Genomic DNA, 24561 nt, shown 5'->3' on the forward strand with positions numbered 1-24561 from the left:
AAGCATAGGGAGCATCAGTCACCTCGTCCATCTTTTGGGGTGTGAGTAATCCTTCCCGGAAACACAAGTCGCTCATCTGCCAAAGCGATCTGTTCCCACTCCCGCTAGAATGTTCTGCGCTTTTTCCACACCTCTCAAGTCTGGGGACATGGGCACAGCTGTGTGCCAGACCGACGGCATCTGCAAGGCCCAGCCCTGCATTGGGTGTTGGGTGTTGGGCATGGGGACAGTCATGAAACGCCCAAAGTCCTGGTTCCCAGGCGCCCCCACCCTCACCCCACCCAGCTCTCTCCTGGGCCAGAGCCCTGCCCTGTGAAAGCCCACACAGGCCAAGGTGGGCAGGGGTATCAGGACCCCCAACTCCTCCACACGGAGTCCCTCCACAGCCCAACCTATGCGGAGAATCCCCACAAAGGAGCTCCCCCACCCTCTCCTGGTATCCAGACTTCATTCAGATTCTTGCTTCTTAAAATTATTCCATCACCTTCCTAACTAGGAAAGGGAAGCTTCTTCCAGGGAATGCATTTTCGTCATCTGGCACCTCCAACAGAAGCCCAGCTTCTAAACCCGAGCTCCTCCAGGCCCAAGTTCCTCCTGGCCGGGCTTGTTTTCCTTGCTGGCTGGGTGGTAAGGGAGGGATGGCCTGGACACCTTGGGTTTACTGCCCGTAGGCAATGCCGTCAGGCACCTTTCCACGTCTTGCAAAGACACAGCCCTTCCACGGCCAGAGCGGTCCTGAGTGACCTGCTAGCACGTAGGGTCCTAGGAGCACTCAGGGAAGAGGACTATGCCATTTATTCACAGCTTACCTTCAGGGCAAGATCCCGTCTGGGTCCCTGACAGGACGGCAGAGAGGCCATTTTGGAGGGTGGGCCTCTCTGGACCTCAGTTTCCTCTTCTAGGGTGGTTATAGAGGTCAGATCTTATCAGAGGTCTTAGTGAGCGCCCATTTTTACCTCTGGACCCTGACTAGTCTGTGGGTAGAGAAGCCTGAAAGCCTCCTGGGTAGGGTGAGGGTGCCGACCCTGAACTGAGAAGAAGATTCTGGAAGCCCAGGAGGAGCCCTGCTTTGACTTCTGCATCTGCCCAAAGCCTGGAGACAGGCGGTTCTCAGGGCAAGGCCAGCTCACTTCACCCCCTGGCCTCATGGGAGACTCGGCCCCAGGTGTCCTCTGGGGTTTACGGCTACAAAGGAGGGGGAGAAACACTGGGGTTTTCCACCTGCCTCCTGGCCCAGGAACCTCCAGCTGCTCACAAAGAAAGGTGGCCTGAGGCAGGGAGCGCTGACAGACAGTGCCACTTGGCTGGGAGGGCCTGGGTCTGCCGACTAGTGGGGACAGGCAGCGGCCCACACGGTCTTTGGCTCTCACCTTCACAAACGTGGCCTCCAGGCTGGCGTTGTCACCATGGGGAGTGGCACAGTGGTCCTGCTCGTTGGCCAGGCTGATGCCCGTGGCACAGTGCAGCTCCTCCAGCTGGCTGTGGCAGCACTGCTCCTGCACCATCCTGTGGGCAAGGGGTGGGCTGGGCCAAGGCTCTGTGGGCAGGGGGCCCAGGGCACGAGATCCCCGGGGGTAGGGGTGCTCTCACCTTTCAGCCTCCCCTTCCCTGCTCCCACAGACACAGAGAGAGAAACACACAGCGCCCCAGTGCAATACAGAAGGAGCTCAATTAGCATTTAGTTAGAAAGGCTTGGCCGGGCACAGTGGTTCACACCTGTAATGCCAGCACATTGAGAGGACGAGGTGGGAAGACCAGTTGAGCCCAAGAGTTCGAGACCAGTCTGGGCAACATGGTAAGACCCTCTTTCTTTCTTTTTTCTTTTCTTTTCTTTCTCTTTCTCCCTTTCTCTCTCTCTCTTTCTCTCTGTCTCTTTCTCTCTCCCTTTCTCTTTCTCTCTCTTTCTCCCTCTTTCTTTTTCTCTCTCTGTCTCTTTCTCTTTCTTTCTCTTACTCCCTTTCTTTCTCTCTCTTTCTCTTTCTCTCTCTTTTTCTCTCTCTGTCTCTCTCTCTCTCTTTCTTTCTTTCTCTTTCTCCCTTTCTCTCTTTCTCTCTGTCTCTTTCTCTCTTTCTCCCTCTTTCTTTTTCTCTCTCTGTCTCTTTCTCTCTCTCCCTTTCTCTCTTTCTCCCTTTCTCTCTCTCTCTCTCTCTTTCTTTCTTTGAGATGAAGTCAGGCTGGAGTGCAGTAGTGTGATCTCAGCTCACTGCAGCCTCTACCTCTCGGGTTCAAGCGATTCTCCTGCCTTAGCCTCCCCAGTAGCTGGGACTACAGGCATGTGCCACCACACCTGGCTAATTTTTGTATTTTTGTAGAGATGGGGTTTCACTGTGTTGGCCAGGCTGGTCTGGAACTCCTAACCTCAGGTGATCCCCCCGCCTCAGCCTCCCAAAGTGTTGGGATTACAGGCGTGAGCCACCGCGCCTGGCCTCTTTTTTTAAAAAAAGAAAGACAGAATGCAGCATGGTGTCTGGAATCAGAGTCAGGAGGCCCAGTTTTGTCACCAGAGTGGTCGCGTCACTCCTCTGAGCACTAGGCTTCACCCACAGAATGTTCCTGCTGATTTGAAAACCAAAAAGCGGCAGGGGGCTGACTCTGGGCCCAACCTTCCACCCCTTTAACAGGTCGAGCTCTTCTCAGTGCTCGTTCCATCTTCCAGGCTCAGAGCAAACAGCTTCTGAGAGTCCTGTTGGGTAGCCTACCCAAGGCCCCAGAGGGAGGGATGGTGGCTGCAATGGCACCTAGCTGCACAGCCGACGCCTCCCAGCCCCCCCGGCTCTGGGGAGAGGTCCTCGACCTGCCAAAATCAGCTCCTCCAACACAACCATGAGGCTGTGACAGCTAGAGGCTGGCGTGGGCGGGCTCCAAAGGCAATGAGCAGAAGAGGCGTGTGTCACAGGTGGCCCCTGACCAGACCCAAAATAACCCCAGCTCCGGCCAAAGCCAGCAAGGGCAGGAAGAGCCACCCAACCCGTGCCTCCAGGAGAGAGGGTGGGGGCCTCCCCAGCTTCCCTGCACCGCCAGCCAGGCCACCTCTGCACAAAAATGGCAGCCACCAGCGCACCTTCCCCCAACCTTCCCTGGGGGACTGGAGGTCTGAACCCGGCTGCCCATGTGTCTCCAAAACTGCCTTCAGGCTCTGGGATGGAATTACTGAGCTGAGCTAGCACACATTTCACTCATGCTTTCAGCGGATTTGCAAATAACAGGCGTTTCACTAAACTGCCAGAGCGAGCCACCAGACACACGTGCATCCATTCAAAAACTATTGGCTGGCCAGAAAATCACAAGTGTTGGTGAGGATGTAGAGATGTTGGAACCCGTGTGCATTGCTGGTGGGAATGGAAAAGGGTGCAGCTGCCGTGGAGCACAGTTCCTCACAAAATTAAAAACAGAATAATCATAGGACCCAGCAATTCCACTTCTGGGTATATATCCACAGAGCTGAAGCAGGGTTTCAAACAGATACTTGCACACCCATGTTCACAGCAGTTTGTTGTTGTTTTTTGTTTTATTTTGTTTTTGAGATGGAGTCTTGCTCTGTCACCCAGGCTGGAGTGCAATGTTGCGATCTGGGCTCACTGCAACCTCCGCTTCGTGGGTTCAAGTGATTCTCCTGCCTCAGCCTCATGAGTAGCTGGGATTACAGGCACCCCCCACCATGCCCAGCTAATTTTTTATATTTTTAGTAGAGATGAGATCTTGCCATGTTGGCCAGGATGGTCTCAAACGTCTGACCTCAAGTGATCTGCCCGCCTCAGCCTCCCAAAGTGGTGGGATTATAGGCGTGAGCCACTGCGCCCGGCCTCACAGCAATATTATTTACAACACCCAAAAGGTGGAAGCAATCAAGTGTCCCAGGCACCTCAGGGTGTCCAGCTGCCTCAGGCTCACCCCCAACACCCCAGCCTCTATCTCACGGCCCCCTCAGCCACCTGGTTACCCTTGTATCTGGTGCTTCCTCCCTGGGACTGGCTCCACTCCAGCCACCCTGGCTGCCTTGCTGTACACACCCTCTCCCCTGGGCTCTTGCGCTGGCTGTTCCCTCGGCCTGGGATGCTCTTCCCACTTTCCATACTGCCCACGCCCCATTCAGGTCCTGGCACAGTGAGGCCAACCCCACAGCTCTAAAATTATAAACCCGCCATGAGCAGAAGCCCCTGTGCCTCCCTGTTTCCCCCACGGCACATCCTGCCTTCCTACAAACCATCAGACGGACTTATTACTTCCTTTGCATTCTGCATACCCTGTGGAATGCCACCTCCACGAGGCCAGGGGACTTTGCATATTTCGTTCACCGATTTATCCCCACTCACCAGAAGGGAGCCTGGCACCTAGCAGGCCCTCAGTAAGATTTGCAAAATAAAGACGGGGTTAGAGAAATGCTGGGCTGGAAAATGTCAGCTTGGGACCTGCTTTAGGTTTCACTGGATGTGTCCAAATTCCACCAAAAGACGCTCAAGGACATGTGGGTTTAATCTAATCCAAGGTTTTAGGTGGATTTAGATCTGGATCCCAAAGAATGTCGGGCCTTGGTGGAGACCTAGAGTCAACATGATACATGATGGGAAAACATCAAAGCTGCCATCTTCTGACCACCCCAAACATGTCCTTGTTGAAGCTGCAGGCTGCTTAACCCCTGCTTGGCTAGAGCCCCTGGTTACGGAGAGGTTGGCCTCTCCCTGCAGTCCTCTCTGAGCCTGTCACCCACTCAGGGAGCTGACACCCCCTCCTTTGGGCCCTGTGGACCCTCAGGGCCTCACACCCTCCACTCCTGCCAGGAGAGCTGGCCTGGGCTTGCCTGCCTGCCTATGGCTTTCATCCTGTCTCTTCCTGAGCATCAAGAACCAATAAAGATTTGTTGAATGAACAAAAACTGATTTTACTTCAGCTGGTGAGCCTCACAGAAAGCCACTTCAAAAGAAGAGAATTTGGCTGGGCGCAGTGGCTCATGCCTGTAATCTCAGCATGTTGGGAGGCGAAGGCGTCGGATCACTTGAGGCCAGGAGTTCGAGACCAGCCTGGCCAACATGGTGAAACCCCCGTCTCTACTAAAAATACCAAAATTAGCCAGGCATGGTGGCAGGCACCTGTAATCGTAGCTACTCAGGAAGCTGAGGCAGGAGAATCGCTTGAACCCAGGAAGCAGAGGTTGCAGCAAGCCGAGATTGTGCCATTGCACTCCAGCCTGGGCGACAGGGCCAGACTCCATCTCAAAAAAGAAAAAAAAAGAACTGACTAACACAACAGACAAACCAGGTGGTCAGTGACCCCTGTTTCTTGCATCTTTCAAATTAAGAGGTTTCTTGTAAATCAGATTTGATTTCTGATGTGCCGTATCCCTTCCCCGCCTTCATTAAAAATGAAAATCTGTACAAAACTCATTAGAAAATCCCTTCATTAGCATGACTGCACTGCTGGCCACGCCCCACACCCACAGCCCTTGCCTCACCCAGACAGGAGCTGTGACCTCCCCAGGTTGGGGAGGCTGGGGCGGGGTCCTGCTCACCTGAGGATCCCCACAGCCGCACCAGTGCCTGCCTCCTGAACCCTTATGTGGGCTCCGTCTCACTGTGAGCTGGAGCCCAGGCTTAGCCTCTGATTGGCACAGGCTGCGTGGGGTTTGGACCCCAATGAGAACAGGGTAAAGGGGAAGCATGCAGGAAGGGCTGGAGGGCAGCGGACAGCACCTGGGGCCACAGGGCAGTGACGCAGGCAGAGCCGGGCAGCTCAGTAGCTCACTTGAGAGGCAGCCTGGGACAGGTATGTGGCCCCTGGCCTGTGTGTCCACTGGGATGAGTCAATGGGCCTCCTGGGGCCTAAGTGACACAATGGGCCAGTCACTTGCATCTGGTGACCCTGGAGTGGTGTCCTGGGCATTGAGCCACATGTTTCAGGGACACTGTCATATGGAAACTCACGATACCCAGGAGTCTGGACTTGCACCCGCACTTAAAGAGAGAAGGAATGCCCTCTCAGCCATTCTGATGGTATTTCTTACATTTCAGGAAATCTAATGTATGTCTGAAATTTCTAAGAGGGCAATGTGTTTGTCCTCTGGGACTCAATGGAGATTAGGATAACCCCAAAATTGGCCGGGCACAGTGGCTCATGCCCATAATCCCAGCACTTTAGGAAGCCGGGGCAGGAGGATCACCTGAGGTCAGGAGTTTGAGACCAGCCTGGCCAACACGGTGAAACTCTGTCTCTACTAAAAATACAAAAATTAGCCTGGTGTGGTAGTGCGTGCCTGTACTCGAGAGGCTGAGGCAGGAGAATCGCTTGAATCTAGGAGGTGGAGGTTGCAGTGAGCCAAGGTCAACATACTGCACTCCAGCCTGGGCAACAGAGCAAGACTCTGTTTCAAAAAATAAAGAAAAAAGGTAACTCCAAAATTTATCAAAGACATTAGTGAGTAGAAGTCAGTAATACATTTGATAGTGACTAAAATCCCCATTCACAAGCAAGGCCCAGAGAGCTGCTGAATCTGCGGCCTCAGTTCCTCTGCCTGCACGGTGAGGGGTTACACGGGCTGATGCCTCACTTTCTTTTATTTCAGTAAGTATTAATAGTAGTGGCTCCCTATTATGGGCTAAATTGTGTCTTCCCAAAATCCATCTGGTGAAGTCCTAACCCCCAGTATCTCAAAATGTGACTCTATTTGGAGACAGCGACTGTAAATCACTTTAAAAAGTGATACGGTTAAATCAGGTCGATAGGGCAGGCTCTAATCCAATAGGACAGGTGTCCTTCAAGGAAGCGGTGAGCAGGACACAGACACACACAGAGGGAAGGCCGTGTGAGGACACAGGGAGAAGAGGGCATCTACAGGCCCAGGAGAGGGGCCTCAGAAGGAGCCCACCCTGCCGACACCTCGGTCTCAGACTTCTGGCCTCCAGAAGGAGGAGCCGGGGGTTGAGCCGCCCTGCCCCTTATACTCTGCTCTGGCAGTCCTAGAAAACCAATACGTTGCCATGGTCTGGCTTTGTGGTGCTGGTTTCATAGGTGATCTCTGATTTTTTTCTTTTGACGGTGGGGGCACGGAGTCTCACTCTGTCGCCTAGGCTGGAGTACAATGAACGGTCTCAGCTCACTGCAATCTCCGCTTCCCGGGTTCAAGCGATTCTCCTGTCTCAGCCTCTCGAGTAGCTGGGATCACAGACGCCCGCCACCTCAACCAGCTAATTTTTATATTTTTAGTAGAGACGGGGTTTCACCGTGTTGGCCAGGCTGGTCTCGGACTCCTGATCTCAGGTGATCCACCCACCTCAGCCTCCCAAAGTGCTGGGATTACAGGCGTGAGCCACCGCGCCCGGCTTCTCATCATTTATTCTAAGCTTACACAGTCTCAGAATTTTCAGAGAGCTGGAGTCAATGTGGGGAGAGAAGAATAAAAACAGTCGATCCAGATGTTGGCTACTGCAGAAGGTGAAAAACCGGCTGGTCAAACGCTTCACTCTACACCGGCTCATCGGCATTTTTGGGGTCTGTAGGTGGTCCGTGTTTCTGTTCGCAAGGCTCTTTAGTCACATCATCTCCTCTGCTCCCCCACAACTGTCCCCCCTTTTTTTTAAAAGAGAAAACTGACTTGCCCACAGCTGCCCAGCTGTGGCAGAGCAGCTGCAAGCCCAGATCTTCTTGCTGCCAGCCAAGTGAAAGAGACAGATACCCCAATAATCACAGAGTGGCACAGGAAGGGTGAGCCAAGGCCCGGTGTCAGGCAGGTGCCAGGAAGGAGGCAGGAGTCACCCACTGCAGCACCCGCAGGCTGGATGGATCCGGGCCTGGGTGTCCAGCCTCTCCCAAGAGGTCTGGCACACACTGTCCCTTCCTCTCCCACTTTTCTCTAAAGGAACATTGTTCCAGTGAAACAGTGGCCACTGGCAAACGTACCTGCATTCTTTGGATTCCGTAGCATATGGCAGCGAGCAGTCCTTCTGATGAGTGGCCATCCGGTGTCCATCCGCACAGCAGGCCTCCAGGAGGACATCCGCGTCCACTGTGCAGGGAAGAGAACAAGCTGAGAGGTGGCTCACCACTCAACGGGTGGAGGGCCCTCCCAGATGTACCACCAGGACATGCATGTCCTTCTATCTTGACTACAGCATCAGGCTGAGGGCACATCCCTTAGTCACTCTGCAAACCAGTACTGAAAACCCCACCAGGCCCCAGCTGGGAGTCCACACCCCACTCCTTCCTAGAAGAAAGACCTGAATCCTCCCCCATCTGAATCCAACTAGGACAGGGCTGCAGCTCAGCCCCTGAGATCCAAGCACACATGGATCCCTGCTCCAGCCACACGCTGGAGATGCTGGTACGGTCCCTGTCCAGACACGGTCCCTGCCTTCACAGTCCAGTGGGCAAGAAAGACAGCCCCTGATGACAGAGGCACGGCCACGCTGCCGGCCAGCCCAGCCCAGCAGGTCAGGGAACAGCCGACATGACTCTTTCCAGAGGAGAGACTGCAAAGAGGGAGGGGGTTCAAAAGGCAACGAGCTGAGTCAAGTAAGAAGGAAAAAAAAATATTTCTTTTTTTTTTTTTCTGAGACAGAATCTCTGTCGCCCAGGCTGGAGTACAGTGGCGTGATCTCAGCTCACTGCAACCTCCACCTCCCAGGTTCAAGTGATTCTCCTGCCTCAGCCTCCTGAGTAGCTGGGATTACAGGTGCCCACCACCACGCCTGGCTAATTTTTTGTATTTTTAGTAGAGATGGGGTTTCACCATGTTGGCCAGGCTGGTCTGGAACTCCTGACCTTGTGTGATCGGCTGGCCATGGCATCCCAAAGTGCTGGGATTGCAGGAGTGAGCCACCACACCCAGCCTAAAAACCACCATTTCTAGACCAGCTTCTGTGACCCACATCCGTGTTTTCTCCTTTAATCTTGGGAGCAAAGGGGTAGGAAGGGGGACATGAGCCTCAAGCTACAGATGAGGAAACCGAGGCTGGTGATGGTTTCTGCCCTTGACTTACCACAAGACCACCTCTTCTACAGAAACGGGGACCTGTGAGAAGTCTGGTGAAGACAGGACTGGCAGAGCAGAGAGCACAGGTTCAGGAGTAACAGCAGCCTGGCCATCTCATCTCCCACTCGCAAAAAGGGCAGATGAAAGGGTCACGCTCCAAGCAGCCGGCCCACGCCCTCAGAGCCAGGCCACAGCCCAAATGAGCTGGGCACACAGGCCCTTGTGCCCCATGCCGCAGCCCAGGCTACAGCCCCAGTGGGCACCCTCCCAGCCCTTCAGCTCATGGAAGGGAGACGACCCCATTGTGCCCCGAGGGAGGAGCGGCCGGGTGCCAGGTGCCCACATACTTGGCCCTCATTCTAAAGGACTCAAATGCCAGAAAGCATTAGCAGGACAGCCCCAGCTGCTGGGCAGAAGGTCACCTCTTGGCAGGATGCTACAAAACTGGGCTTTAAGAAGCATCACTTTTCCTTCCTAATGGCTTTCCAGCCCCTAGAGGGTAAATCCCACTGGGCTTGGCAGCGTTTCCACACACACAACTGTGGATGCTCTGCCTGAATGCATTCTTATTCCAGGCTGGGCCCTCGGGGTGGCCCAGAAGGAGGCTGCTGTCTGCTGGGTGAGGCAGTGCCTTGCTAAACCCCCCTATCGGTCATCAGCCACCGTAAGCACTTCTAGACTATGCGGCCTTCAGATGCTCCATCCCGTTCTCTGCAGGGGAGGAGGAGAAACTTCCAGAAACATTCCAGAATGGATAAGGTCAGTGCACAAATGAGCTAGGGCTCAGCCAGGCCATTCCACAAAGCCAGGAGGAGGGGGTCTCACCTAGAACCATGTCCCCCAGTGACACATTCTGGGCTTTCCCTTTTCCCCAGGGCTTCCAGGAAACTCAGAGCTGCTTTCTGCAGTGCAAGGTAGACCCACCCTTCTGACTCTCACCCAGCTCCCCCAGGCTGGCAGGAGGAGTCCTGCAGTGCCGTGGGTAAGGGTGAAGGTTCATCCCACAGCAAAGCCCAACAGTTTCCAGCAGGCTGACCACTCAGCCCCTCTCCCACCTCAGGTGTCCCCTCTCTAACGATGCTGTTCGGTGAATGTGAGATTCACCAGAGCCAGAGCTAACGTCAAATTGTCTGGAGTTGCAGGCCTCCCAGCACCAAAGGAAAAGTCATCAGGAGTGACAGCCACATTATCATGGGGATAACCTTGAATGTTCCCATTCATTCCATTCATTCATTCATTCATTCATTCATTCTTGCTCTAATTCATTAAGAAAAGCAAAAGCACTCACTAAGCCAAGGACCTTATCTGTTACAGACGAGACAGGCTGTGGTGCACTCCTGGGTGAACACAATGTGATCCAGCCATGTGGCCTGACAGCAAGGCTGCTCTCCCCTGTGCAGCCAAGCCCGGTTCCCATCTGTCCCCAGACCCCCTTCACCCCTTCTCTGGCCAGGCCCACTCAGCCCCTACCTGCAGTTTCACCCTCGTGTCTTCCGCAGCCCGTCTCCTATCCTAGCCCACCTTCCGTGCCCTGTCACCCTCTCCTGGCCGCCTGCCTGTCCACCCTGCATGGCTCGGGTGCCCCTCTGCTCCCATATCACCCCGTGCCTGGCGCATGTCTCCCCATCCTCCAGAGCCCTGCCTGCCTGCCTTACCCTCATAGCCACAAATGTCTTGAGGGCAGGCTCTGTCTCCTGTCCTTGTATGCCCCCGGAATCCATGCCAGTATGTGGCAGCTACAGAGTTGAGTAGAAACAGTGTAAGCTTTGGAGCCAAACAGCCTTTGGTTCCAGTCCCAGCTCCAGCACTTTCTTGCTCTCTGACCCTGGGCAGGCAGCGTCGCCTCTCTGAACCACAGCTTCCCCAGTGGGAAAACGGGGCTTGCACTATCTTCCCAGGGTTGCTGAGAAGAGGGATGCACTTTATAAAGTTCCAAGCACACAGAAAGTTCTCTGTAAACAGTGGCAGGAGGATTAAACCATCAAAGGGGATTGACTTATCGCGGCTCATACGAAATGGGGGAGACAGCCGGGTGCTGGTGTGCAGAATCCCCCGCAGGTGAGCTGTGGCCCCAGAGCCTCCTTCGGACTCTGAGAAAGGAGAACACAGGGAAAGGCAGGCTCCCATGGCCCTGGGAATTTTGCACCCAGAGCTGCAGAAACGGTTTGGAAATGCTTCCTGCTGGGGAGTCTGGGTACTGTGAACCTCACTCTCAGCAGGACAAATGTGAAGTGCTTTGGTCTTCCAGAAACTCAGAAGGCAGCTCCCATGTTCTGAGCAGCCCCAGAGCTGAACTCTGCAAAGCAGGGCTGTCTGGGGGCTATGCCCGAGGGGAGCTGAGCTCACCCCATCATTAGCCAAGGGAGAGCTCCTGCACAGCCCCATCAGGGAGTCCACGAAGAGCCGAGCAGGGACCACGGCTAGGCTGGATGGCGACGAGGCAGAGGCATGGGGAGGAGACCCAAGAAGTGGGACGACCATCCTCACTGTAACACTCACCAATCAATTGCCAGGCCCTGACCCACAAGGGCCTACAGACAAGGTCCCTCTCAAACACCGGCTCTCACCCCTCAACCCCTTCCATTCATTCTGCTATCATCCTGCCTGGGCTCCAAATGGAATTAAGAACAGAGGAAGGTGAAAAGCGTCAAGTCACCAGTGACATGAACATACACGTTAAGGTGTCCCTGTTCCCACCCAGGCTGTGCTGCTCCCACAGCAAACTAGCGTGCGACCAGCTCCTCACAGGGCTCAGTGGACACTGGAGGCCCCCACGCCCTCCTGCCCACTATTCCCACCCACGGCTCCTGGGCCCCGGGTTCTGGCATCAGGCTCAGTCCTGGCAGCCTCCAACACTGTTCTTTCTTGCTCCTCCTGAATTAAAACCTCCTTCGGGGCCAGGGATGGTGTCTTCCTCCTCTCACTGTCCATGTCGCACCTGCCCACGCCTAGCACAAACGTCATGGCTCAGTAAGCACCAGTTAAACAGAGCCAGGGCAAGGGGCCCGATCTGCAAGACCACTCTTGACATGCAAAGGCTGCTAGGGCAAGATCCTCTGCCCCCACAAACAAGCCTCCTCCTCCTCCATCATCCCAGGAGGTGGAGGCAGTGACCCCCAGGAAATCCCGAGGGGCTGGAGCCCACCCACACAAAATACGGGGCTGGTTAGAATTTCCGCAAGAGCCAGGGATGAGCTAGGGGTGGGGGAGTGGCTGAGGCTACAGAACTGCCAGTTTCTTAGCCTTGGAGATGTGCCTCGATTTCCCTGATGGACTCAGCACTGGTCACCTCCCACCCATTAGAGGAAAACTGAGCTTCAGGGAGAAGAGGGGCCTGGCATCATGGCTCCAGATGCCAACAAAAGTACTATCTGCAGCAGGTTAAAGATGTGTGTAGCCCACACAAGAAAAGGTGCGTCATTAACTTGGGTTCCAAAACAAGGGCACCGACCTCTTTTCAAGCTCTCCTTGGGACAGGGCAGGAACAGGCTCCCTGAAGCACAAAACCAACTCCGCTCCCACCCCTCAGACATATCCTTTCCAAGACACATTCTAATTAGACAAGAAAAAAAGTTGTCTCTGTCAGCCCTTTTAAATAAACAAGCTTGGGCCGGGCGCGGTGGCTCACGCTTGTAATCTCAGCACTTTGGGAGGCCGAGGCGGGCGGATCACGAGGTCAGGAGATCGAGACCACGGTGAAACCCCGTCTCTACTAAAAAATACAAAAAATTAGCCGGGCGTGGTGGCGGGCGCCTGTAGTCCCAGCTACTCGGAGAGGCTGAGGCAGGAGAATGGCGTGAACCCGGGACGCGGAGCTTGCAGTGAGCCGAGATTGCGCCACTGCACTCCAGCCTGGGCGAAAGAGCAAGACTCCGTCTCAAAAAAAAATAAAATAAAATAAACAAGCTTGGCCAGGTGCGGTGGCTCACGCCTGTAATCCCAGCAGGTCGAGGCGGGTGGATCATGAGGTCAGGAGTTCGAGACCAGCCTAACCAACATGGTGAAACCCCGACTCTACTAAAAATACAAAAATTAGCCAGGCGTGGTGGCGCATGCCTGTAATCCCAGCTACTTAGGAGGCTGAGGCAGAAGAATCACTTGAACCTGGGAGGCAGAGGTTGCAGTGAGCCAAGATCATGCCACTGCACTCCAGCCTGGGCGACAGAGCAAGACTCCATCTCAAAATAAAATAAAATAAACAAGCTTTATTCTGGTTACGAAAATCAAGAAAGGCCAGTAAGGCAGGTACGGTGGCCCAGGACGAGAGGACCTGTGAGGTCCCTAGAGGAGTTACATTTGTAGGGAATTTGTCAGAGACAGGAAGTAAAAGGATGGGTGCCACAGGCTGGGGGAGAGGGGACGGGGAGTTAGTATTTAACAGTTTGGGAATATGAAAAGTTCTGGAGATGGAGGGTGGTGATGATTGTACAATAATGTGACTGTATTTAATACCATTGGACCGTACACTTAGAAATGGTTAAAATGGGCCGGGTGCAGTGGCTCACGCCTGTAATCCCAGCTACAATTAGCCGGGTTTGGTGGGGTGAGCTTGCAATCCCAGCTACTCAGGAGGCTGAGAGGCAGGAGAATCACTAGAACCTGAGAGGTAAAGGTTGCAGTGAGCAGGGATTGTGCCACTGCATTCTAGCCTGGGCGACAGAGTGAGACTACATCTCAAAAAAAAAAAAAAAAGGAAATGGTTAAAATGGCAAATCCTATGTGATGCATATTTTACCACAATAAAAAGTATATTTTTTAAGCAAAATAATTTAGTGTTTGTTGGTCATAACATCCTGCATTAGGAAAGCAATCAATGTTTTGCCCGTTGACTTACTTGCCTTCTTCAATCAATGTTGTTTTCATGCAGTAATCTGAACAGTGTCAAGCGAATTAATTTAGTAGATTGTATTTCAGAATGTTCTGTACAGCAGTTCGACAGTGTATGCGATGGTTTACATGGCAAGCTATGAAACTTCAAATGAGACTTAAAATGTTCAGTAAAAAATAGATTGCAACTTTGCAACCAAAATAAAGATGACTTAACAACTTTAAAAGAACAACAACAACAAAAAGGCCAGGCATGGTGGCTCAAGCCTATGATCCCAGCACTTTGGAAGGCAGAGGTGGGAGGATCGCTTGAGCCCAGGAGTTCAAGGTTGCAGTGGGCCATTACTGCACCACTGCACTCCAGCCTGGGGGACAGGGGGAGACCCCGTCTCAAAACAAACAAAAAACTAAAAACAAAAGAACACCCTGAGGATCACAGCTCCCCCGTGTGTCCTGTGAGGTGGGGCGATGGGGGTGGGGAAGGGCCTGGGGTCCAGCCCCACCCTGGCTGTGCCTCCCGCATCCCTGCAGGCACTTCCAGTTGCTCATTTGCCTGGGGATCGGGTCACCTGTGGATATCCAAACGCCGGGTGTCCTGAGCTTCACTGCCCATCACACAGGCTGGGGACCATCTGAGGCCCACAGAGGCACCTCCCACCTCACTGTCCTACCCACCTGCTCATCAAGTCCCACCCCATGTGGTGACTTCTCAGTGCCTTCCCAGGACCCTTGGCCAGGCTGGGGTGGGGGCAAAAAGGGGACGGGGGCTAATAGATCCCCCATGCCAACTCCACGCCTCACGGGTACCAAGAGTTCTGCGGGGGTCGACAGCATCCAACCAACTGCCTGATCAGTCAGACCCCCCACCTTCAGAAGGGTGTCAAATCAAGGCCATTTGTACACAAGCCCTAGGGCAGCTGAGCAGCCCTGGAACACTGTGAGTCAGGAGGGTAACGCGGGCCAACCGAAGCCACGCCTGCTTCTTCCATCCCAGACCACCAACAGTTGTGAGCGGCTCTGAGATCCAAAAATTACCTCTGACCAGTCCCACACTGGACACCCACCCAAGCAGAACAGGCACTCGCTGGTAACTCGACACCCCGTCACTGGGCTGTGGGGGATCAAGAGAGAAGCAGGGCCTCAGGGGACCTGGAATCTTCTCTCCCAGACCATTTCCTGTTGTTTCGGAGGAGTTTCAATCAACCAGTCTCAATGTGACCCCTGCATCTGACCATGTGAGTTAGATCCAAAGCATAATATTAGATAAAAGCCAATAGCAAACTCTCGCAAAATCTTGTTAACCTTCAACTCGAATGTTCCCAGGGAAGGCAACACTGCGAGTTAAAACTGCTCAGCCTTGAATCCGGCTCCCTCCCTTACTAAGACTCAGGGAGCCTCACGTCCTTCATCTGTAAAAATGGGGGAAGAGGCTGTGGCTCACGTGTGTAATCCCAGCACTTTGGGAGGCTGAAGTGGGCAGACATCACTTCAGGCCAGGAGTTCGAGACCAGCCCGGCCACATGGTGAAACCCAGTCCCCACTAAAAATACAAAAATTAGCTGGGCATGGTGGCGGGCGCCTGAAATCCCAGCTACTCAGGAGGCTGAGGTGAGAGAATCACTTGAACCCGGGAGGCAGAGGTTGCAGTGAGCCAAGATCGCGCCACTGCACTCCATCCTCGGTGACAGAGTGAGACTGTCTCAAAAAAAAAAAAAAAAGCCAGGCATGGTGGCTCATGCCTGTAATCCCAGCACTTTGAGAAGCCGAGGTGTGTGGATCACCTGAAGTTGGGAGTTTGAGACCAGCCTGACCAACATGGAGAAACCCTGTCTCTACTAAAAATACAAAATTAGCCAGGTGTGTGATATATGCCTGTAATCCCAGCAACTCGGGAGGTTGAGGCAGGAGAATCACTTGAACCCGGGAGGCAGAGGTTGCAGTGAGCTGACATCGTGCCATTGCACTCTAGCCTGGGCAACAAGAGCGAAACTCCGTCTCAAAAAAAAAAAAATCATGGGGGAAGATTGATGAGATAATCCAGGAAAAGTGCTTACATCAGCACACTGACCACAGGAAAAAACAGAAGCTTCAAAATTACACAAAAGGAAAAGTTATCACACCAGGATTGGGAGAACATTCTTTTTCAAAGGAACCACACACTCCTCCAGGCTGACACGGTGCCCGATGGCCAACACGCCACCACGTCCACCACCTCTCTTCAGGAGAGAGACATGCCTGCCAGAATAACTGTGCAGATGGATAGAGCTGGCTCAGTTCACAGGCCTCAGATACCGTTTGTTGCCTGGGACAGCTGCTAAAACTAAATTTTTTCCAGGTGAGTTAAACCTCCATAAGGATTATGGTGTAGATCAGCAGCATGCCCCATGTTCCAAGGCATGCAGAGAAACACAGGTCACATGGCCTACGGGGACCATGCCCTGGACACCTGGGAAGGATATGGCCACGTGCTCTTTCTAAGACTACAGATGGGCAGAGATTCTATACCACTCCTTGGGTGGAAGCTTCCAGAATGTCAGCCTGCTAACTGTAAACATCACAGAAGCTTTGGGCAATGCCTGATCCCATTCCCGGCAGCCTGTGAACCACGAGGATCTTAATTCCCAGGTTGCTGATCAAGCAGACTGTCACAGAGGGGAGACTGGGGGCTGGGAACCCGGAGGCCTGGAGTCTGCTTCTGATCTCATGGTTGAGAGTTTTCCCACCTGGAGCAAGTCTGGGCCTCAGTTTTTTCATTTATAAACTGAATGGAGGATTTGGCCTGCAGTTAAGAGCAGGCTTCCCAAATCCCACCCTGTGTACGGGCATTGCTTTGGCAAAATTTCCACTGGGTTGCAACAAAATAGGGTGAAAGCAAAGCAGGACCCAGGGACCTCTACAAAGGCAGCCCGATTCCATCTACAATGCTGTCTTTTATTGTGAGGCCGTGTCCTTCCAAAATCTGGGGCATTAAAATGTCCCCTACCTCTGTGAAGTGGTGACGATATGAGATGGTGGTTGATTGAGTGTCTGTTTTTTATTTTAATATCCTCATCGGGCAAACAAGGATATTTTAAGTTGGCAAAGCTCCGTGAATAGCTGGGGACGAAGTAAAGGCATGTGATCAGAAGCCAGCCTCAATTTCCTTGATTTCCTTTGCTCAAGCTCAAAAACTCAGAGGCCGCTGAGGGCGTCAGGAGTTCTGAAAAGTGAATGGGAGCTTGAGACTTTGTCCCGTGTGCCTCCTGGACTCACCACCCAAAAGGATCATACCCCCGCCCCACCTGCCCCACAGCATTGTCTAAAGCTACAGCAAAGAGTTGGAGTGGCCTCCGTGGTGTCCAGAACCAAGGAACCGAAAAGCCTGAAATGCAACGAGATGTCAACCACAGAGACCCTGATGGAAAGTTCCAACCAAACAGGACTGGGCGACTGCACCCAAGCCCCACCTGTGCCCTGCCCCTCCCGAGTAGCTGGGATTACAGGCACCCACCACCACGCCCAGCTAATTTTTTGTATTTTTAGTAGAGACGGAGTTTCACTATGTTGTCTGGGAAGCCAGCAGCGGTCTAGCCAGATTGGCCTATGTCCCTACATCCCTTACAGGTCCAGGATGAGGACAGGAGGAAGCAGGGCAAACTTGAGCCTGCTCTTAGGGCTCCTGGCCCCATCCCCAACACAAGACCCGCCTGCGTCCACTGCTGAGCCTGTTCCCTGCATCTGTCACAGAGATGACAGGGGTCTTGGATGGTGAACCAGCCGGGAGGAGGCAGCAAGAGAGGAGGAACAGAAGGCACCTCTCTGGGAAGGTGAGAAGCATTCTCCCCACAGCTCCCTCCAGGCAGCTCTGGCCCAGGCAGCAACTTCCTACATCAGCCCAGTGCACACAGGGGCATCCTCATCCTTCTGCAACATCCTCCCTGCTCCAAGGGCCTCCTGGGCTTCCAGGACGCATCTCCCCGTGTTCCTCTCACTCCTCTGGCCACCTGTCATGCATCCTCTGCACCTGGCATTTGGAACCTGGAGCTTCACAGGCTGGAGGGTCCCAGGACGCTTGCTCTCCTTAGGCCAGCTTGTTCATGCCACACCAGCTCAAAGGTCCCTTCCTCCAGGAAGTCCTCCCTAACTACCACCAATGCACACACATATGCACATACACACGCATGCACATGGGACAAATATGTTTTCTTTCTTGCATGGTCTCTTTGTACCCTGAGCTTCCCAGCACTTAGCACAAATAATTAACTCTGTACTTAGTGCCACGAGACTGAGCCAGACACTGTCTCATTCTGCCTCCTGCCCCCATGCCTGCCCTGAGCAGTCATTCAATAAATGTCCGTGAATGAATGAACGCACAAATGATCTCACGTGATCCTAGCTCTTCTATGAAACGGGGGCAAAGAGAGAATCACCAAGTTGCCCGAGGCCATGCAGCCTCTGCAGAGGCAGGCTTCAGATCCAGCTCTGACTCCAAAGCTCATACACACCCCGCCATCACACTCCAAAGGTAACAGGCTTCCCCCACTGAACTACACTTAAAGATTCAAGTCTTCTAAAGGTACGTGAGGCTGGCTGGGCGCGGTGGCTCACGCCTGTAATGCCAGCACTTTGGGAGGCCAAGGTGAGCAGATCAAGAGGTCAGGAGTTAGAGACCACCCTGGCCAGCATAGTGAAACCCTGTCTCTACTAAAAATACAAAAAATTAGCTGGGCGTGGTGGCGGGCGCCTGTAATCCCAGCTACTCGGGAGGCTGAGGCAGGAGGATTGCTTGAATCTGGGAGGCAGAGGTTGTAGTGAGCCAAGATCGCGCCCGTGACAGTGCGAGACTCCATCTCAGAAAAAAAAAAAAGATACATGAGGCTGTCCAGTGTGCTGGTGAGGGGTATGACGTCAGGGCCAAGCTGCCCAACCTCGAGTCCTGCTGCTGCCACTTAGCAGCTGTGCACCCACGGGCTTACTACCTGGACTCTCTGGGCCTCCGTGTCCCCTCATTGATGAGGGGGACAATGACAGCATGTCCTTTGCAGGGCTAGGGTGAGGGTATACCTAGGTAACACAGGTGAACTGGGGCAGGGGTGGGGCAGGAAAGTGCTCGAGTCCCCATGCTGTGGGGAGACCACGCTGGGTGCACAGGTGTTGGGTTTCCATCCTCAACCCACCACACGCATCAGTGACTCTCAGAAATGGCACCGTGCCGGTCCACAGAGGAGTTGTAGGCCAAAAAAGAAGCCAGGTTTCATACCTAGGTAGCAAAACTCACAGGACCTTTTCACTCCAGTGGGTAACAGGATCCAAATGGAAAAACAGGGCCAGGCGCGGTGGCTGACGCCTGTAATCCCAACACTTTGGGAGGCCAAGACGGGTGGATCACTTGAGGTCAGGAGTTCGAGACCAGTCTGGCCAACATGGTGAAACCCTGTCTCTACTAAAAATACAAGAATTAGCCGGGTGTGGTGGCGCATGCCTGTAGTCCCAGCTACTCAGGAGACTGAGGCAGGAGAATGGTTTGAATCCAGGAGGTGGAAGTTGCAGTGAGCCGAGATCGCACCAGTGCCCTCCAGCCTGGCCAGCACAGTGAGACCCCGTCTCAAAAATAATAATAAAAAAATAAAAATAGGTTCAAAACAACACTGGATCACCTATTTCGTAGGGCTGCTGAGAAGACGACATTCGTTACTAAATGTAAAGCATTTCACCTATAATAATTACCCAGAGGGCACTCACACCTTATAGTGAAGTAAACAGAGGCAGAGAGTTTGTGGGTGTCATCAAGATCTCTCCGGGCACTTTCAGAATTGGGACCAACATACAGCTTCCTAACCCCCTTCTAATGTTGGCTCCGCACAGTGTAGTAACCCGCGAATAACCTGTAGGCAGCTAGGGCGACAGGCGCCCCGCTACCTCCCACCCCAGCCTCTAGTTAGGACCACTGTGGGGTTAAAGGAGGTGGGGCCCAGCCCAGCTCTATGCCCAGCCCCAGCCCCGCTCCTCGCTGGGTGACCTGTAGCAGATGACTTAGCCAGCCCTGAGCTCCCCTCCAGCCTGAGGGGGTCTCCGATCCCAGGGAAGTTGACACAGTGGTTCCCCCCTCCCACCCTGTTTAGTTATGGGGCCACATGTGAGATCATTACAAGGAAACTGGAACCATATGGGGCCTACAAAAGGATTCGTTCATCAAATTGTTATGATTTGCTATTCTGCAAAAGGAAAATCTTATTGTATAAAATATGCTGGCAAAATAACTATATGCCCGCTTAGAACTGTTCTAATAAACTTCACCTGGAAGGCGGCCCTGCCCAGGTGCCCAGTGCTCAGCGCCGGGCCTTAAAGTCTCACCAGGTCGGGGAAGCTGCTGGAGAAATCTCTAGACAGCACAGTCTTCCCCAGTGGTGAGGAGGCGGTGGAACTGGAAGGAGATGGAAGGAACTGGTGGAACTGGAAGGGGGTAGAAGGAGGGGGTTCCCTGGAAGTCTCGTGTTTTCTCTTCCTTCCAGGTATTTGGCCCTGCCATTTCCCCTGCCAGGAACACCCTTTCCCCCATCCTCCCAGCCCTACCCACAGACTTAGCCACTGCCTTTTCCTCCTCAGGTTCCCAGTTTGCATGCCGCTTCCTCCGGGAAGTCTTCCCTGACTCTGCCAGTAGGGCTCAGTTCATTTTTCTGGATCTCCTAGCTGCATGGGGGAGAAAAACCAGGTCTCTCTCCTTTCCTGCCACGTCCACAAGACATAGAGCAGTGTCTGGCACTGAGCTGTCCCTTAGTGAAAGACTGACTGAACAGCTAAGAATACCACCTTTCCTGACACGGGTTTGGCACTGACGACTACCAGTCCTATAGCCCCATGGGGCTTCCTCTCAGAGCCTGGCTGGGAAATTCAGTAGTAGTAGAACGTTCAGAGGCATCTTGGGGAAAATGATTCTGGGGTGTTGGCAGAATCGCGCTCTTCCCGCGCTCCCCTCACATCAAGCCCCATCTCCTCCAAGGAGCCTCCAGGGAGCCCCCAAGGGCTGAGAAGGCTCCTGGTGCCAACACTTCCTAGGGAAGGGGACAACAGGAATAATAGCTAATACTAATAATAGAGCTGCCGGCCGGCGCGGTGGCTCACACCTGTAATCCCAGCACTTTGGGAGGCCGAAGTAGGTGGATCACCTGAGGTCAGGAGTTCGAGACCAGCCTGGCCAAGATGGTGAAACCCCATCTCTACTAAAATACAAAAATTAGCTGGGCGTGGTGGGCGCCTATAATCCCAGCTGCTGGGGAGGCTGAGGCAGGAGAATCGCTTGAACTCGGGAGGCGGAGGTTGCAGTGAGTCGAGATCATGCCATTGCACTCCAGCCTGGGCGACAAGAGCGAAACTCCGTCTCAAAAATAAAATAAAATAATAATAATAATAATACAGCTGCCATGGTAGACACTATCCTATGTTCTCTCTCTTAATCCTCAAGACAACCTAAGTAGGTTTTTGTTCCCTTCATTTTATAAATGAGAAAACCAACAAACCATCTCATGGCTTTTTCTGATGGAAACTGATTTCTGGTCTCACAAGGCCCGTGGAGCCCTCCAGGGCCTAAAGATGAGTCAGCTGCGTGCCTCCACTCCTGCCCCACACAGCTAACAGGGGTGGCAAATGCAGCCCTGAGTTGGGGGGCCCAGGAGCGGGGCGTAAGCCAGAGCTGTGGGTGCTACAGGAGAGGCCCCAGCGCTGACCCCCATGGTACAGAGTCTCATCTTCATGCATTCAGGGCCCCGGCCCCCACCTCCTGACTGGGAAACTTCCAGGAGTGGCGGCACAGACCACATGTTTTCAAGCCAAGTCCTCCCTGGCCTTTGTTCTCCCTCCCAACTCTCTTTTAATCCGTCGGAAACGCTGCCCGGCTGCAGCCAGAGGCCAAGAAAGCCTTGGAGAAAACACAATCGTCTTTTCCTAAGACCTCCTCCTCTCCACTCCCTCCCACCCAGCTCTCAGTAAAGCCCAACGGGACGGACAGACACAGGACAGTCAGGCGGCTCCTCTCGGCCCTTTGGCAAGAAAGATCTGTGCCCTTCTCCATTTAAGTGGCCGTCGCCGCCGAAGAAGTTTCTGCAGATCAGCTAACAGGCTCACCATCTGCGGCCCCACAGCTCTCCCGGAGCAGGGGCGGTGCCACTTGTGGCCTTACATACAGGGCTTCGGGGCCTCACAGCTGCAGATAGGGGCCAGGCAGTCTTCAAAAGCCCCTTCCCAAACCGTACCAAATTAAACCTGTTGAAACTCAAACAGACTTCTCCCGAAAACAAACAAAAGGCCCACAGGACATCCAGCTGCTTTTATCGAAGTGTGCAATTAGGAGGCTTTTTTAAACCCTTCCACTTACAAACTTCTCTGTGGAGAAGGGTCAACGGCGCAGTGAGCCACTCCGGGCCCGCAAGTCCTGGGGTGTTCATTCAGTCACACGCGCACAGGGAGAAATTGTTCGCAAACCGTAGACAGAAAAGAACAGTGAGAGGGAATGCAGAGATTCCCGGGCCGGGGAGAGTTTTACCACGCCTTCTCTCAGGCCCTCAGCTTCCTCATCTATACAGTTGGGGTCTCTGAGCCTCCTTCCTTTTCTAACAGGAGTCTCGGATGTCTCACCCACCCACCACCCAGGGCCTCTCTGGGTTTTCCCTCCAGCTGGCAGCCACCCGGCCGCCTGCTGCTTGCTGGAATGCCCTCTTCCCGCGCTCCCCTTACATCAAGCTCCATCTCTTCTTCTAAAGAGCCTCCAGGGAGCCCCCAGGGGCTGCGAAGGCTCCTGGTGCCAACACTGAGCTCTGCGCCTCCCCACACCGTCTCCAACCCCAGGAGGTGCCCAGGCCGTGCCCAGCACCGCCTGAACAATCAGAGCTCCACAGGGCTCTGCTGCAGGGAGCCAGTCAAGAACGCTCTGTAGAGCTCAGCTCCCGGCCTCCCCTCCCCCTCCAGCCCCCTAGAACCCCCTTCCTGGAATCCCCCAGTGAGCATTAGTTGGGACAAGTGACCTTTTGACTAACAAAGGCAGTCACCAGAGGTTAAAAGGAACTCAACTAAACCAAGGAAGACTCGATTCCGAGGGTGGTCTTAGGGCACTCCCCTGGACCTGGGCCACTGGAGAAACAAAGACGCCAGGAGTGCCGGGCCTGGCTAGTAGCTCTGAGAAGCCATGGGTCAGCAGAGAGGTCACAGGTCATAGCTCTGCCGCCCAGCAGCTGCTCTGATCAGAGGACCTCGTGGTGGTCCCCCCAGGGACCAGGCCTTGAGGGTTAGGGGGGAGAAAAGCGCAGGCTGGGTGGGCACTGTACCGGAGCTGTCAGTCCCAGAGTTGGGGCCTAAGGTCTGGGCCATCGACCAGATCTGCTATTGGAAAACTCCATCCCCCTTGCCACTGGTGGAAGTGACCAGTCCCCAGTCCCCGCTGAGCACCGAGCCCGGCAGAACCACTGCCTTGGGCCCTCTGTCCCAGGAGGGAGGCAGGGAGGAGGTGGCCAGGTCCGAATCCCCTCCATCCTCCCAGCTACGGCCCCAGAAACCTCCAGGCTGCTCCCTGGCTTTCTCATTTCTCCCTCTCCAGCCCCTATCCCAGCACCGCTAGTGTCTCCTGGGGAAATGACTGCTTCCCACCCTCCAGGCTCAATTTTCACATCCGCAAGCTGGGTACAACAGCCCCTACCTGGGGGTGGAGGCGGGAAGCGGTGAGGAAAGAGCCGAGGGCGCTTCCAGCGCCAAGTGCAAGGCGCCCTGGGCTCGGTAACCCCCAGCCAGCGTCCCCCAGCCCAGCCAGCGCCCCTGAACCCCCAGGGCCCGGGGTAGGGCCCCCGGAGCCGGCTGGATTTGCTAGGACTGGGGTAGGAGGGTGTGTTTGAGCGGTGGGGGAATCCGGTTTTGAAACAAGTCCCCAGGCCGCGGAGGAGATGAGGACCAGAGCTGGCCGTGGGGGAGGGGGGGCGTCGCCGGGGCCTCGGCGGTGACAGTCCGGGGGCGCCGCGCAGGGCAGCGCACGGACTCCGAGTCCCCATGGTTCCGAAACTCGCAGGGAGCGCGAGGCCGAGGGGGTCGGGACCCTAAGCGGGGGCGGCGGACCCGGGACGCCCCTACCTCCGACCGCCAGCAGCGCAAGGCTGCCGAGCAGCAGCAGCGGAAGCGGGACCCGGCGCGACGGCGCGGCGCGCTCCATGGGCGGCGGGCGACGGGCGGCGGGCGGCGGCGGACAAAGGCGCGGGCTCCACGCTCCGGCCGAGCCTCGGCAGCCAACGCTGGGCCAGGGCCGCGCCGTTCAATTATCCCGCCCGGGAGGAGGGCGCGGCGGAGGCGGGGCCGCGGGTCGCTTGGTCCTCCCTCCCCGGCGCCCCCTGCCGCGGCCCTCCGGGACCCTCCCTCCCCGCACCCCGGCTGCGAGGGACGCGCGCCCACGGATGGGGGCGAGGGCCTGGACCCCAGACTTCCCCGGAGGGGGCACAGAGGGGGCGCCTTCGGGCCGGATGCCCCCAGTCCTATCCCCCAACTCTTAGTGAAACCAGATCCCCTCCTCCCCCCACCCCCTCTCGAGGGGCGGGCTCAGGATCTAAGGTTATCCCCGCCCGACTCCGCGCGGAGGAGCGGGGACCCGGGCCTGGAGTCGGAGGCCCGGCTGCTGGGGGGACGGGGGCAGGCCTTACCGCCAACCCCGCACCTTCGGCCCGGAGGCTGCAGGTCGGTGGCTGACCCCAGGCGTGTCCCGGGATGGGACCCGACTCTGCTCTCAGAGACAGGGACAGTCGGGCCAGGCCAACAACCAACCA

General features: G+C 54.9%; 1 protein-coding gene across 3 annotated transcripts in view; it reads right to left on the reverse strand.

Moving 5' to 3' along the window:
- The window catches only part of FBLN1 (fibulin 1), a 96310-nt gene extending 72241 nt beyond the window's left edge, over positions 1-24069 (reverse strand). Inside the window, exons 1-3 of one of the 3 annotated variants that reach the window (XM_055253879.2) lie at positions 23879-24054; positions 7891-7996; positions 1371-1506 (exon numbers count right to left, since the gene is read on the reverse strand). In XM_055253879.2, coding sequence (XP_055109854.1) covers positions 1371-1506; positions 7891-7996; positions 23879-23957 — 321 coding nt within the window. In that variant the 5' untranslated portion in view covers positions 23958-24054. Of the gene's footprint in view, positions 1-1370; positions 1507-7890; positions 7997-23878 lie in introns of all 3 variants that reach the window. The other 2 variants (XM_055253880.2, XM_055253882.2) reach the window with 2 other exon arrangements.
- Positions 24070-24561: the final 492 nt, after the last annotated feature.

This window comes from Symphalangus syndactylus, chromosome 18 (assembly GCF_028878055.3).
Source record: "Symphalangus syndactylus isolate Jambi chromosome 18, NHGRI_mSymSyn1-v2.1_pri, whole genome shotgun sequence".
Classification (NCBI taxonomy): Eukaryota; Metazoa; Chordata; class Mammalia; order Primates; family Hylobatidae; genus Symphalangus; species Symphalangus syndactylus.